We start from the raw sequence: 17,361 nt of genomic DNA, 5'->3' as shown, positions 1-17,361 counted from the left end.
GAACAACGGAAGAAAGAGAAAGAATGCCCAGTCCTAAGAGGTGAGAAAAGAATAAAAGAATATAAATTGCCAGTTATCCTCCATGAAATGAGAAAGGTTATAAATGAGACTCTAACATCTGTTGGTCAAAATTCTCAAGCCCCCAAATAGACCCATTCCATAGACACACATCTTGTATCTCAACACGATGAGCTGTCTTCCACGAACCCCAGCCACCAAGGACAACACAGCATGTTTAAGTTTGGCAAGAAGACTGCAATAGCTCCTGAGAGTTTAAATCTTTTGAATAGGTTTTTACACTATTATATAATGTATAGTCTATGGCATAAGAGGAAAAATAATGTTAACAGAGAAATAAATTACAACAGCACCTCATCTCAGTACGTTAACGGAAGAAAACTATTGATTCTGCTCATAACAGAACTTATGCGCACAAATTACCATTGAGAATTGAGCATAAAACTCCTATCTTTCAAGAAGCATTTAGGGAGCCACTCATCTTAAAAAATCTTGTTCTTTTCCTGTCCCATCACTGAACTCATTTGCATTCTAGCAAATTATGCAAATAAGAACAACTACTGAATAAGTTGTCCTCAAATAGGAGATAGAAAGGGGAGCAGAGAGAAGGGGGGTGGTTCCTGAGGGGATATGATCATTCTAGTTCATAACAAAAATATGTGTCAAATATCTGAGATGTAAAATATGAAAAGAATGCACAAGTTATGTCAAAGGTGAAAAAAATCTTTCAGAAAATCTCATTTGATTTACGTGAATTTTATTTATTTTTCCCTAACAAAAATGTTGTTTAAAAATTTATTAAACTTAAACCTGCATTTATCAATTTTTTCTCCATAAGATTATTGGGGCAGTGCTCACTTTGCAGCACGTATACTAAGATTATTGGGGCAAACTTACTAATATATTGCACTCAAGAAAAAATCTAACGATCATTTTAATAAACATTTACCACTTAAAAATGGATTTTTTGCAAAGTTTGAACACTCCTCTGTACTTAGAGCTCTGCTAGTGCTCACGCAGCTCCCAGATAACTTGTGGGTTTGGAAAGGAAAAAATTAGAGACATTAAAGTTAAGTAAGAGAGAAAACATGGAGACCAGGAAGAACAGCGGGTGAGGCACGTCTGAGGGATCTACACATGAGCAAAGGTGAGAGAACAGGAGTGAACTCCAAGAGAGCAACAAGAACGCCGCCCCTCCCAAACGCTTCCCTTCTGGAGACAAAGGAGCTGTTGAACGGCCTGCGATCCCTAACAGGAGAGGAAGCCCACTTTCAGCCTGCGTGCCGGCCAACTGTGTCAACAGCCTTCTGCTTTAGAGAATGTACAAAGGCAACTATTTTAAAGGCAGCTCTCAGCAAGCCAGTTTAACAGATTTCATAGAACATCATTTTGCAAACGGAAGTAACAGAGGAAACGTGGTTTCGTGGGCAGTGCTGGTGGGGGTGTCACTTGGTCCAACATCTACTGAGGTCAGTTTGGAAACATCCATCAACGTTACAGATATATATACTCTTGTATAAAGCCACAAATGTACAGTTTCCTTTTTAGGTATCTATCCAAGTAACACTCAATGCAAAATGACTTACACACAAAGGTTATTCATTGCAGTACTGTTTGCAATAGCAAAACACCATAAACAATCTACACGCCCATCACCAGGCAATGGCCTATCTATACAAAGGAAATTAAACTGTTTCAAAAATGGGCACTTTTTATGTTTCAATATGAAAAGATTTCCAAGTTACATTAAGCAAAAAAGAAAAAAAGTCAAAGCACAGAATGTGGTAGATAGTATTTATATAAAAACATGAAGAGAGAATATATTTTCATATTTGCTCATAAAAGAATGGTATTATTTGAAAGGATCCACAAGAAACTAGTAACAGTGGTTGCACAGGGGGAGGAAAGCTGGGTGACTGAAAGGCAGTAGTGGGACGAGACTATTATTTTGTACATCCATGTATAATGTTTGATTTTGGAACTATGAACATACTACTTTTTCAAAAATGAAACCATTATCTTCGCAAAATAAAAAACAAAGAAAATAATGTTATCAAATTAATCCCCATATGGTCCAATAAAGTCTACCATTTTCCAAGGCAATTGGGAAGACGCCCTAATTCTAACCTTTCATCTCATATAGATGACTAAGGACCCTGAGGATAATAAGGAATGAATAGAGACACCTACCACCATCAACTTATAAAAAATAAAATTTTTTACAGCCAGTGTGAAGTCATCTTCATATAAGAATTAATTCCTTTAACTAAACAACTTTTTGCGTAATTCCATAGGAAACAAAGGATATTAGTTCTCTCTTTGAAATAATTTCTAAAACTCAATTTTATATCAAATATCCATAGAGAAAAAGAGAAGCTTTACTCAGAGAATTGAATGAAGAAAATAATCTCAAAGAGCTACAGACAGGCATAATATGTATAGGTCATGTTATACCTATAGGTCAGAATTTATAATATCCGTATTTTATATATTGAACATGTGAGTACCAAAATTCCATTGTTCCCAAAATAAGAAAAATTCATCTCTAAAAGAAAATAAAAATTTTGCCAGCTTGGGGTCCCAGAGTAATATTATAATTCATATTCATTCTAATGAAAATAAAAATCTTGGAAGTCTCTGAAAAAAAAAAATTTAAAAACAGCTCTCAAACACATAAAATACAGGGCCAGCCCCATGGCCAAGTGGTTAAGTTCATGTGCTCCGCTTCAGCAGCCCAGGGCTTCGCTGGTTTGGATCCTGGCCATGGACAGCTCATCAAGCCACGCTGAGGCGGCGTCCCACACAGCACAACCAGAAGGAAAGACAGCTAGAATATACAACTACGAACTGGGGGACTTTGGGGAGAAGAAGAGGGAAAAAAAAAAAGAAAAAGAAGATTGGCAGCAGATGTTAGCTCAGGTGCCAATCTTTAAAAAAAAAAAAAGAAATACGTATTCAGGAGAGAATATGAACTATATTACTTTTAATCCAATTGCTTATAAAATATTAAATATAACAAATTGGTTCATTCAAATATTGTTTTTCCAATTAAATGGAAAATTTATCTATCACTTTAGTTATAAACACAAAGAGTAATTTAATATTCTCTGATAATTAAATATTTTTAATATTTAAGTAATTCCGTATGTTTGAAGCTAATAGAATCGATGACTATGTTGGACTTCTAACAACATTATTTCAAGGGGTCTTTTTTCCTCATGTCCCACTAACGCCTCAATTAAGGAAGTCACAGCAGCTCCTATCCTCCTTGACCATTACCTCTACCAAACTGTAAACTCAGATGGCGTTCCTAGGGCCACTGGATCAACCGATGTAGAGCAGAAATCATTCGGATGCAGAGACTGCTGGAAATAGTCTGTTGGTGCTCACCTTTAACACCTGAAGCCATGTTCAATTACACGACATTCTCAGAGAAAGATCAGAAGTGATTAAATAAATTTGTGGATAAGGAAGGTTGCGCTCTCCATCACAGCATCAAGTTTTTCAAAGTAGGAACATTGTTTTACCTTGACTGATCTAAGAATGTTTTTCCCATTTCTTGGTCCTTTAGTCTGAAATCATTTTCCAGTCTTTTTGCCATACACAGAAGCTAAGTGACAAGCAATGATGCAACCAAACAGCAATGACTCAATAGTATCACTGTGTTTATAAGGTTTATATATATGTTAACATTTAACAGATTTTCTTTGATTTCCCTATAATCTGTAGCATGTAGTTCATAATTAATAAATATCACAATACCATGTCATGTGGCATTATAAAGTGGTCAATCTAGTTCACCCAACAAAGAATCCACCCATGATACACCGTATCAGAAAACGTGAGGGCATTATGGACTTTTTCCTTTTAATTCATTGAAACACTTATTCACCCAAAAATACACGAGGGGTTACTAGGAGCTACAAACAACAGTAAACAAGACAACGCCTGTGCCATTTTAGTGCATGGAAACAGATATAAACAAAGATAAATTCCAATTCATAAATGGTATAAGGAAAAGATGGTGAGAGAAGAGATCATAATGGAAGACAGCAGGTACGTCACCCTCCTTCAAACATAGTAATTGGGGGAGGTCTCCAGAGGGGAAGATACATGACCTGATACGGGAGAGATAAGAAGGAACCAAACGTGTGAATTGGGAAGGACAACAAGCCAGCCAGAGGCAACAGCGAGACAAAGGCTTGGAGGGGAGAGTGGAGTGTCAACTGAACATGTATTTGCTGATCCAGAAAGACCTAGTACAGAGAGAGACACACACACGCACATTCATGACCGGGCAGAGAGGAGCTGAAGGCAACAGGCAAGTCCTAAGACTGAGAAGAGATGGCAGACAGACCAGAAGTGAAAAGGGCTGGCTCTGAGAGGGCGGGAAGCTTCCAGGCATGAGGAGGGGTGTCTGAGCACAAACACAGGTAGGTGTGTCACTGCGGTGGTGGGAACACAAGGACACTACTACAAAATTGCTTCTATTTTCTCAGCAGAATATGGAGTCAAGTCACACGAGGGCCAGTTAACGAATTATTTCAGAGAGCACAAGGAATTTCCCGAGGCAGGAAGGGCCTACGCTTCTCAAAGGGCTTAACTTAATTACAATAAATATCAATATTGTAATTTTATCTAACAATTTGGGAATTATTTGCAGAAAAAGAGAAAAAATGGCTCAGTATTCCAATCTTATGAAGTCTGACTTAGTAAAACTAAAAACATTTCAAAGTAATGGGTGCTTATTACAAAGAAGTGTAAATCATATGCATATGTGAAATGAAACTCCAAAGCCCGCCCAGCCCCCACACATCATCAGGTGTATGCTGTGGAACTACATGCTTATTTTAAGCATTCTAATTTCTTTATAATTTGTTCACTATTAAAGAAAGCTGATCCACAATCTCTTTTCAAACATAAGAGCAGAGAAAAAAAAGAAAACAGTGAAAGAAAAAAATGACTCATATCACTAAAATAGCAATTTTTTAGGACTATTTCAGAACCGTGTTGAAGGTAGCTGGAATAAGCCTGTGTAGGGCTGATAAAGAAAAAGTATATCTACCCAGATCGTAAAATTCCAACATTAAAAATGCCCACGTGATCCAATTTCTATAAGCAGGCTTCAGGAAACGGGCAATGAAAACAACATACTGTAGGCGGCAAATGTTAATGCAAACCCTGAACCAGCATTTTGTAAAGAATAGCAGTTCCACTGCTCACAGAATATAGAAATAAAGAAGGAATTTTCAAAAGCAAGCGACATACAGATGGGTGGGAATAAAGAGAGTTAAGAGTATAAAGCACGTATTCTTTTTGTCGTCATATTTAATCTCACAGCTCACAACAAAAAAACTTTAAGACTGCCTGCAATGAAAATATAAAAAGGCCCCCGAGGGCCATCGCTAAAAATGAAAATGTATCTTTATCCACAGTGCAAGCTCTAAACATCCAGTTCAGGCAGCTGTATTCACAGGCAAGAAAATGATCAGCCACTGACAGATTCCCCAGGAAAGTTAATCCACACACCACCAGCTTGTTCACTCACTAGAATTTCTGACTCACTGCCCTGCTGCTTGCGGGCTTTTAGCTCCATAAACCAAAGAAGCAACAAATATGGCCAGTCATAAAGGAACGGGAGGATTGACAAGCACCCCTTAAACTGCTACCTCTCCAAAAGCCAGTGAGTAGCACTGTGCCTCCCTAACGCCATTCATATCACAATGGGACCCAGATGCTTAGCAATGGCCAAGCAGAAGCCCTCGTCAGACAGTCAGCATTCTTAAATGGTATCCTTAGATTTAATGGTATTAAAACCACACATGCTTGCCAAAAACAAAGGGAATATAAAAAATGGACAGACACAGAGATTAACACTAATGTCATTTTTGTGTCAGATTATGTTCTTCAGAAAAGAACCAGAGATGATTTAAAAAGATTAAATTTTATTCTAATTCTGATAAGATGCCATAGAAGCAAGAATCCAATTCTGAGAGGATGATGAGAGCATTAGAAATACACCAGGGAGGAAAATGAGCCAGCCCAGCATACCCAATGGTACTTCCAATATGTAAGGAGGAAATATTACTTGAGAAAAAAAAATAGTTCCTCAATACTAACGGGAGCTGTTGAGTGTAACCATGAAGCCTGTTCTTACCTAAAATAAAGACAGGAAGGAAAGAAGCAACTAATGAGCGCCCACCATACACCAGAGACTGGATCTGTATTTTGATACGCAACATGACTTAATCTGCACACACAAAGCCAATGTCTGCCAAACGGAGATCACTTCCCCATTTTGTACACAGTGAAGATGAAGTTTGCAGAGTTTATACAACCTAGATAAGGCCACACACCCAGTGACTTGAGGGTCAGACAAGAGGATCCATTCATTAGAAGGGCTGGTTTCCAATCCTGGCGCCCACTCCCCAGGCTCACTGGGTCTTTCTGCTGCTGAATTTCTGTAAAACACTGAGTGTCACTGTCCTCAGAAAAGACCACCCAAAGTGGCCCTGCACGTGGCTGGCAAGGCTCCCCAGGAATTAGTGTGTCCTTCACAGAAGACTGTCCACCTGGGCCCCCATGCTTCAGTCCTATCCTCACTTGATACTCCTAGTCCACATTCTTTGATAATAAAAGCAGAAAATGTGTAGGGCTTATGGAAAACAATACGTGTCACACATATATGGGGTGCTTTACTCATCATGTTTTAAAACTCGAATAATTTTAAGACATGTATTATAATAGCAGCCATCTTTTAAAACTCAAAAAATTTTAATACATATTGTAATAGGTGCCATCCTATTAACAAAGCACAAGAAAATTATCTGCTATCGGCATTAATATATCCAGGTGACATGACAATTCTCTTCAAAGGTTGTCTTGGTTTTATTTTTGGTGCTATTGTGAACATGAGAGATTTCTGCTATAAAGAAAATCTCTGGCATTTTACAACTAAAACTAAGTGTAATTTTAAAACAATCTTGATGTTTTTAGTTTCTACATTTGCTGTTGTTAGAAGTAAACACAAATATGTTTGTTTCTGCACAATTCTGCAAAAGTTTGCCAATTAGGAAATAATATTAATAAATCCCCTTCCTTTTAATAGAAAGCTGTAGAATTTTAGAATCTGGAGGCAGGGGACTTTGATTATTTTTAACCCAATAATCTGAACAGTCATTTGGTTCCTCAGTGTCTATGGGCTAAAGAATTAAAGAATAAACACAACACAACACCTCCCAATTACTATTTGGCAGCACCAGACCCAACCTTAAGTCCCATTAACGACAGCAGACACCACGAAGCCCCGCCTGCACCCACGTCAGAATTTCTGCAGCTCTTCCACATTTAACAGGATGACCCAGCAGACATTTCGCTGACCAGTGTGCAGCTGTTGTAATCAGATTTCTGAAGAAGCCATCTCCCAATTTGTAATTAAGAAAGTCTGATCATTTCATCTTCTGGAAACCAACTTCTTTATGTTATCTGGATGGTTCTAGGTGTCAGGGAAATGAGAAATTTGTTTCATTTAGAAAAGGCTAGGAAGCACTTGGGAAAGAACGACCTTCCCCTACGCAGGCAGATCAGAGGAAAAGCCAACTGTAATGAGACATGTGGAAGCAGGACCGACAGCTGGATCACTCCAGACAGCGTCACTTTATCACACCAAAGTACAACAGACAAAACCTAGTACCACAATTACTTACAGACTGCTTGCTCATTTTTTTTAAACCGCCCCCATGTAAAATCTGGATATGCTCAAAAATTCTCCTTCTCTACTATGTGTTTACTCACATCCAAAATAGGCTCTAATTTTTTAAATTCCCTTTTCCCCTAGATCTTCAAAAATTTGGCTTTAATCAAATTTTAACAAAAAGTAAAAATGAAACACTATCATGGAAACTTACTTTTTCCACAATTTGTAAATATACTCATTGTGTATCATGTGAATATTAGTTATAATGCATAAATATTTTCAAAAGTTGGGTATCAGAATAAGCAATGTTGAACTATTCTTTTCTGAGAATAAGACAAATGGTAAGCATTTATTCTCTAGCATTATTTTATTTAAATATGTTTTCGAATTAACATTCAGCTATTTTCTAATTCTAACATCTAGGATGCAACAAATACAGGCTAACGTAGAAAGAAACACTGTCCTCATATTAGCCCTCTTCATCTCAGGAAAAATAAATGATCAGAGTTCAGGAATGTTCTGCATGAAGAAGTATGAAGAAAGAGCATGATGGCTGCAGGTAGTGACAAAAGCACATAAAATAAGGGAAAAGGCACTGGCTTGCTCCTAAAACTCCTGGTTTGGAGACCGTGCGACTTGACACTGGATGGTTGGTCATGAGGCAAGGGTTCAAAGGTGAGGGGAGAGCACATTCAATGTCACACTTGAATTGTGTCATCACCAAACATCTAAGGTAGTTTTCCTCAGTTTGCCTCCTGCAATGTAACTTGCCAATTAAATGAAGTTTTTGCTTGATGGAAAGAACCCTAAAACATGGTTTTTCTCTAAAGGTCAGGGCAGTCATGCCTCCAGGACAGAGCAAAGCGGCGGCTCGAATGCTCGGCACACCTTCTTGCTATTCCAGTTAATTGGCCTCATGTCTGTTCACCAAGACATGGCGGTGAAAATGGCAGGCTACCAATTAGATTACATTTCCCCTAAGGTCCCGCTACTTTCTAGTCCTAAATTCTTCCAATCATGTATTGTAAAGTTCCTGCCTCTCCTTTTGTGGAATTTATTAGTTGCAATAAACTGTGGGGATATAAGAACAAAGTCAGCTTATGATCTATCATCTGCCAATATTAAATTACAGTCTATGCAGAGCCATGGAGGTGGTAATGGTTAAAAGCAATCCAGATTTCTTAACACATTGCCAAATATAAAAACTAAGGGTTTTGTTGCTTTTTTTGTCTCTTGGGTCTCAGAGTCAAAATTTCAGAAGTATGAAAACTTTCTCTAGGCAACACAACCACAGCTAAATAGTTTTCCAGTCCTTTTTGCTTCCGCTGAGAAATCACAGAAGGAAGTCACAAGACTGACGTAAGAAAAGGATGCTCTGTGAAAGATGCGCGGTCCTCTGCCTTCTGATATGAACATGAAGTAGGACTCACCCACAGGCTGTGCTGAGCAAGGTAAATTAGTCACTGAAAAGCAAGACCAGGCTTTCTGGAAATCACGTTGAGCTTGACTCCTAGTGCATCTTGGTACAGAGTTCCAACAGGATGCATCGCCCACCTTTGGTTATAGAAGTGAACAGTGGGCAAGGAGATCCAATATCCCCCTATGTAGGATCAATCCCACAAAAAGAGAAAGACACCTGCAGCTTCCAGAGGCCCCGCTGGCCCCACGCTCTCACACACTCTTTTGTCCTTTTCATCCCTACTGTTTATTCCCACTGGCAAAGCTGATATGGCCCTAACTGCCTTCAAAAAACAGAGATAATGAGAGACAAGCCCTGCAGCAGGAAATAGAGCCAAAACAAAAGCACTGGAGGCATACGAAATCTAGAACTCTATGACCTCCTCCGTCCAGACGGCAAACCTGAAGGAAGACGGCCATCAGCGCCACTCCGATGGTCACAAATCATCCAGGCAGAGTGGGGATTTTTTTTAACCATATAAAACATTCTTTTATCTAGGTGATGCCATCCTCTTTATTATATTTTTAATGGCAAAAAACTAAGGACAAAAAAAGCCACTGAAGAGATATCAGGCCATTAAAATCAGATGACTCATGGAGAATAGTTAAAAAGAATAAATCTACAATTAAATGTGAATAGCTGGACTAAGATTTCCACTGTATCCAGTATAACCCATTGGTCCTCTTCTGCCCAAATGATTGTGCTTACTTTTAGCCAAAGTTTTAATATGGGTTATCTTTTGTTTTTGCCGTTCTTGCCCTCTTAATAAGATTTCAATCTAGGTAATTATCCTGCTGATGTGAAATCATCAAATTTACTGAACAGATCATCATTTTTTAAACTTAAACCAAGGAAGATGATGTTTTCAGGCTCAGGAATCAATTAGCTAATGTCATCTACATTAGACATCATAGACTAAGAAAGTATTTGTTTCTTAAAAACCTACTTATCATGGAACAAATACTTCCAATAATTTCAACAGAAACAAATCAAAGTTTAGTCTTTGAAAAAAAGAAGTGTTTGTGTGCCTTCTCAGTGCAATCCCTTTTACTCAAAAAGAAACTATTTTATACCAAAATCACAAAGAAAAACTATACTACTTTCTTAAAAACAGATCTACAACTGCAATAGTGAAAGTGATCTTTTTAGAGTATAATTAAATGTATCATATTTTAGAAACTCTGGGCTGCCAATTTCTTCCTCCTAATCTTGCAATAAAAATGGACATCTTTAGCATATTTAGCTAACTGTCTCTCCTTCTTGCTTTCACTGAACCCTGACTGTGTTCAAGGGGATGAGCAATTGTGTGAGCCATACCTCCACCCCCCAGCTCCGGGAGGTCAAGCTCAATTAGTCTATACCAGCGTGGGCAACTTTTATTCCCTCCAATTTGGAAATGGGCAGGCAAATCATGCAATTCTGGACAACAACGCACAAAGGGGCATCTTTTGGAGGGGAGCGGGATGAGCTTGTGGGAAAGGTTTATTTGCTTTCCAAAAGAGAGGCCAAGAAGAAAAAGGCACTGTTCCCCTTGCTCTGTGCAAGAACGTGATGGTCGCAGCTCTGGCAGGAAAGGACAATCCTGAGCACAGAGCCAAGGAGCCTCTGCAGAGCATTCCCAGAAAAGATGGAGATTCCGATCCTCAAAGTGGTCACTGAGCTGCAAACTGAATCCTGAACTTCCCTTCTCCCAGACATTTTGACAAATGAGTAAGGAATATTTCCTTATTACACAATCTAGGTTTTCTCTTATTAGCAGCCAATTTTCTTCTAACAAATATATTAAGACACACGGAGTTTTTCTGGGTACCTGGCATGATTCTCACCCTTTCACAGGAACTACCTCACCCGATAGAGCAACCGGATGAGGCAGGTTCTCTGACTATCCCCACTCGATAAATGAGGAAACTGAATTCTGGACACATTCAGCAACATGCCCAGATCTCACATATGGTAAATAGCTGGTAACCAGCTAGTCTGACTCCAGGCCCAGGCTAAACTATCAATCTTAGAAACATTTATTTCAAAGTGATCTTGAAATAACATCAATTAGTGGGAAATCTGTATTATTTTGAGAAAATTGTGTTTTTCCTAAGTAGAACTTCCAAGGTTCTTTCATTGTTTAAAATTACTTCCATCACACAATGTTTGTATGCTAACATTTACTATATGATAAAAATTAGTCCATTTGTCATATCATCAGTGGTATCAATGGCAAACTGTTCTCTTTTATTGTTTCATACTCAAACACCCCACAGACACAAAATTATTTTGGGAGGTTTACAATATAAAACAGACTCAGATGAATTAAGTAAAACGTTTAGGATTTCTTTATACTGATATCATTAATCTAAATTGAAAAACAGTTATTTCAGTATCTAGGCAACAGAATTATTAATAATTTTAGAAGTTACTGAAACAGATGAACAACGAAACATTCTCCGAGTACTCACCTAGTTTTCCATCCATGTGGACTTTCTTAAGAAAATAACTAAGTGACGAAGTAACCAAATAAGTGGGTTTTTAATATCAAAACTATTAAAACTACAAAGAAAACTCTGTCACTAACAATAAACAATTAAGACTTTTAAAAAACAACACTGGAAGAATTTGTTTTTTGTACATCAAACTTACCAGATAAAATTCTTAGTCTTCAGATGCAACAAAGGCTTCTCTGACAGTGACGGAACAAGGGAGCACACTGTCCTTCCTCCCAAGACAGGAAGCCATGTTTACACGAGTGGTAAACAATTCTAATTTCATGAGTTGTAGGTGGCTACCCTGCAGAGCGAGCTAAGCAACTCTAAAAACATAAACCTAAATAGGTCCTTGACATTTATGAAAGAAGTCCCCAAACCTGACAAAATCATCTAAACTCTGAGACAACACTATAGCATACATTTCTCTCATAAAGTGAAATCAGGTATAACAGAAAATTTTAATTTGCCTCTTCAGACCCTTTAACTTACTTCCTATCAATGAGAAGAGTCCATGGGTGGTCCTGCAAGTCTACCCATAAACTGCATTATTCACTGCCGATATCTGTGCCGCAGCAGCATAAGAGGCTCTAACGTCATGATACTTCAGAATCTACAGCAAATATTCCTAACTGCTTATGAGAAAGCTTTGATCGGGGACCACCCCAGAAATATTCCACATTTATGTTAGACAAACTCGGACACAGGGCCTGGTGGTACTTAACTAAAATGTGTTAGAATAATTTATCTTTAGTCATCATTGTGATAGAGGGAAACATCTTTGGGGTATTGGCTAGGAAGTTATACCAATGACACATGTAGAAGGATTCATTTAGGTTACCTGTTCTTGCTTCTCCAGCCACTTGTCCACCATTGGGTGACTGGCACTCAGAGATGAGCGAGCATTGTCTCTCTGAAATTGGTTAGACCAGTTACTAGTATCCCGTGGGAGGCTTCTGTAGTTTTCATCTTTCTATTCAAAAAGAAACAAAAAGTTGTCTTGTAAAAAACCAGACGTTGCAAATTAATGATGCACCTGGTTTTTCATAAGTAGCAGAAAAATGACTCTACATATTTAAAATATTTTTTTCAAGCCTATACAAAATTGCTGATTGAGGACATTTCACCCAGATCAGACCTAAGAAATGTAGTCCTATGCCTAGGAAAAGACAGTCTCATGACCGGAGCAGGGAAAGTAGCCATAGGCTTACACGCACTATAGACGAAACCATATACACCTTGCACTCCCTCCCGAATCAACCTCCCTGGGCCAAGTATATGCACCAGAAAATGAAACATATTTCTACGCAAGACTTCCACCACCTCTCAGTTACAGCATTTTCTCTTTTCTTCTTCCCAATCTTATAACGTTGTAAGCTATTTTCTATTAATCACCAAAAATGTTTAAAACAAGGAAGACTAATGAATCTACATATTATTTAGATCCTTGTAGTTTTCTGACTTTGCACAAGAGACTTGAGACTCTGGGCTCTTCTGCGACCTACTTCACGAGCTAGTTGTAAGCATTAATTCAAATAGCAAGTAAAGAAAAAAACTAGTCTATCCCAATACATGGTACATAACAGACACATTAATTGTTCACTCTAACACGCTTATGACAAGTGGAATCTTTACACAAACACCTGGTTACTTGATAAATATCTATTTAATATACACCAGAGCAGCCAAATGCTGATGGATAGTTCTTTCAAATAATAACTTATAACAACCTGCTTTGGCTTTTGGGCTGTACGACTTAACTTCAATGTTCTAAAAAGAAATGAGAAGGCTAGGATAAGGTGGGGAAGTCAAATAAATAACTAAATCTAAATATCTCTTACAAGAACAAATTAAAAATGTTAACCTCACTTGGACCCACTTATATCAGTGCCCCACTTTAAGAGAAGTACCAAAATACTCTCCTTAATAATTTTGTTAAGAGTAGTCTGGCTGTAAATATCTTACACACAATTGATACTTATCCTTCATTACTTAAACCAAATGAGCAGTGAACACAAACACAGAAAAGTGTATAGGTTTGCAGAAATCAGGATACTGATTTCTGTTTCTTATGATTTCCATAAAAGAATAAATCTTTGGAATGAATTGATGGTCTTGGACCTATGCCAATATCGTGACATATGAACATTTTTTTAATCTATAAATATTTACCAGTATAAATTTTAGCATGAAACTCTACACATTTTTTTTAGAAATTAAACTACAGAAAATAAACTTTAAAAACTCAACAGTACAATTAAACATTTGCAGCAAATACTTCCTAGCAGAAATCCTCTGTACATTTCTGGTTACTGCAGCTCAAGGAAGCCGCCACGCACCATACCCAATGTGCAAGGGAGATGCCCGTAAGACTGGGATGCTGCTGCGGGGGCAGGGATCAGGGACTGACCTCGCTCACAGGACCACGGCAAGGGTGAAATCAGCAGAGGACACAGACAAAGTCTAAGAAAAGAAGCAAGCAGACGGACAAACTAAAGCTCACTGTGTCTCAAAACGCTAAGAGCCCTCCTCAAAACCTGAGCACGATAACTCCAGAAGAAAGCAAAGCCATCTGTTTCTCACCATAGTCCATAAACTTACTGATGAGTAATTCAAATAAGTTGTAAAGGGGAGAGAAATTTAATAATGACAAAACCTTAAACGTCCACAGAGAAGAAGGATCGGAAGTGTGGAGAAGCACAAGGACAACTGTTATGTTGAGGATCTTGAGGCAACTACCGCTGGCTAGGGACCTGGCTTTTCTATTCATTTTCTACCATTTCTACCATTAGGGGTAATTATTACACTAACTCTTGACTTTGAAAATGAATAATTAAACAAAGTATTTAAAATCTACCTTGTCTTTCAGTAGGAATTGTATTTCAGAGAAACCAACAGTGTCAGTCAATGAGCAGAAGCTCGTCTTTTCAGATGAATGTCAAATAATAGAAGTAGAATAATTAATAGATTTAGAAAAGTCACCATTTTCAGCTCCTAATGAAATAATTCATTCAGGCAAAGATAATCAATGGATGCTAAAATTATTAGGTGAAAGTTGATGGCGAACTGCACGTCTGCAGAGTGACAAAATGCCACTTGCAAAGAGAAAAATCTATCTTTAACACGAAGAGACTAGATGCCACAAAATTCTCACTTCTTGGTGTCTAGAATCCAGTACGCTACTGGTACGTCCTCGTGATTCCTTTCCAATCTCCATTATTCCTCTTCCCTTAATTGGTCCTGGTTGTCTCTCTATGGACTGCTTACTAGTGTCTCCCTGGACACGCTCAGAAAGCAGACAATTTCAAACCCTCCTTCCTGATCCTTCTAGGCACAGGTCCCACCACTAACCTTTTTCCTGAATTCATGATCTAAGTTTCCAAGAGGATGTCCCAAAGTTACCTCAAAGTCAATAGACCAAAGTGAAACTCGCTTCCCCTACCAATTCTGGCAGCCTTCTAAAATGCATTCATGATCCTCTTCGCCCCTTCTCCCCACAGTTGCTAGGTCTTGTTAATCCAATGTGCCTTACCAAGATTTTACACTTCAGCTATCACCCTAGCTCAGAATCAACCTGTCTCTCATCGGAAACTATCACAGTGGCCTTCTAACTACACACTGGCTCAAGCCTTATCCACTCCAACAATGTTCTACGGCCCTTCACACAGCGATTTCTCTAAAGTGTATGTGAGATCACATCACACCTGGGACAGGTGCTGTAGGCCGATCGGAGAAAATCACCGACAACTGTGCTTGCTATGCCACGTGCCTTTCACCTTCACTCACCATCTTTGAGTCTAGACTCGAAATGACATTTCTTCCATAAAAATACCATTCCTCATCAGCCAGTTAAGTGCTATGTTCCCTAATTCTCACTAGAACTAATAACATCATGCTTTTTTTTTAACCACTATATTCTAATTTTACTTCTAATTACAGTCATAACTTGTAATTTAGTTAATTTTTTAACAGTTTTTCTTTTTTTGGTGAAGAAGATTGGCCCTGAGCTAACTAATCTGTTGCCGCTCTTCCTTTTTTTTTTTTTTCTTCCCAAAGCCCCAGTACATAGTTGTATATCCTAGCTGTAGGTCATTCTAGTTCCTCTGTATGGGATGCTGCCTCAGCGTGGCCTGATGAGGGGAACGTAGTCTGTGCCCAGGATCCGAACTGATGAACCCAGGCCATCGAGGCAGAGCATGATAACTTAACCACTTGGCCACGGGGCCAGCCCTTTAGTTAATTTTTTAAATTGCTATTTCCACTCTTACAGTGAAACCTAGGCAGAAGCTCACCATCCACCTTTAAACTGAAGCTCTTAGCTCCGTGGCCTACATCAACATGGATAGCTTTTTCTTGAATATTTGTTATGTTTCCTGTTTTTACATGGTTTTAGAATCCCAAAATTTTAAAAGAACGCTTCCATAAATTGCTTAAAAAATCGACAAAGCAATGCTTTAAAAAGGTGTCAAAAAAACTTCAATGACAATGCATTTTCACTGAAATACAATGACTGTACTTTTAGATTTATACTAAAGGACATGTATCAGCGTTATATGCCTATTTTAATTTAATGTCACACCTACAGTATACAATGTCTGCAGAAAATGTGATGATTTCCAATTGCATCTCAAAAGTAGTGTGACATTTCTCCATTTACATCAATTATGCCACGTAATTCACGCAGCAGGCCCCTACAAACGAAACATATTAAGGTAAATAAGGGCTAAAGATCAAAAGATCTGTCCTTTAAAAGTCTACCCAAAAGATTCTACAACTTTATATTCTTGGAATCAAGTTTCAGTAGTTAATTGACAAGAAAAATAAAACTGATATGAACCCCTCATAAGTTTTCTTAATTCAACATGGCTATGATAAAGTCAATAATGAATTCATATATTAATTTATTTAGTATATATGGAAATTTCAGTTACAGTAACCTTAGTCATTATCAGGTAAGTGAAGGATTTCTGAAATATATTAACAATATTAACATATACATTATTATATTTTATATTATTTTATATATTTAAATATGTAAAATATATATTTTATATATATTTAATATATTTTTATATATTAAGTAAAAAATTTAAATATATACTTTATATACTTATTTTATTTTATTTATATTATTTTATTAATACTATTCAACATATACATTATTTTGTTGACAGCATCACGCAGGTACTACCAGAATTGCAGCCATGTCCTTCCTCACACTCCTGTCTGAAGTCTGGATCCAGTGCACACAGTGATGTGCTCCTCCTACAGAGCCGTGATTCTGTATCTATGACGTGAGCGCATCAATAAACGTCGTAACCTGCAATAGATTTTCTAATTCACAGTATATGCTTGGATATTCACTGTTTCCAGCTGAAATGTATAGAGTGCATTTTATTTCCATTTTGGAAATATTTATTTCAGCGTAAACCATTTTAAAAATATGGTAGTCAACTATGTCTATGCAAGACTATCTACATTTTTCATGGATTAAACTATAGTCAACTACAAAAAAAAAAAAAAAATTTATGTTAAATGTATTGGGAAACCTTATTTCATAACCTAAAGAAGAGAAAACCAAACCAAAAAATTTTTTGCCAATTAATATTTTCGTAACAAGCTAGAGCTGTATTTATAATAAATTGGAGAATATGATTTTAAATCTATTTAATTCTATAATCAAATTAATGCCTCCACTCTGTATATTGGTA

The 17,361-nt window shown here is 37.6% G+C and overlaps 1 protein-coding gene across 50 annotated transcripts in view; it reads right to left on the bottom strand.

The window, feature by feature from the left end:
* PARD3 (par-3 family cell polarity regulator) overlaps window positions 1-17,361 on the bottom strand; it is a 614,608-nt gene that overhangs the window by 294,222 nt on the left and 303,025 nt on the right. For 40 of the 50 annotated variants that reach the window (XM_023631920.2, XM_023631916.2, XM_023631910.2 and 37 more), the window contains one exon: window positions 12,492-12,623. The exons of the other annotated variants lie outside the window; for them this stretch is intronic. In XM_023631920.2, the coding sequence (XP_023487688.1) occupies window positions 12,492-12,623 (132 nt within the window). The remainder of the gene's footprint in view (window positions 1-12,491; window positions 12,624-17,361) is intronic. 50 annotated transcript variants of the gene reach the window in all.

Source organism: Equus caballus, chromosome 29 (genome assembly GCF_041296265.1).
Source record: "Equus caballus isolate H_3958 breed thoroughbred chromosome 29, TB-T2T, whole genome shotgun sequence".
NCBI lineage: Eukaryota > Metazoa > Chordata > Mammalia > Perissodactyla > Equidae > Equus > Equus caballus.
Note: the sequence above shows the minus strand (reverse complement) of the source record. Positions and strands in the feature narration are given on the sequence as shown.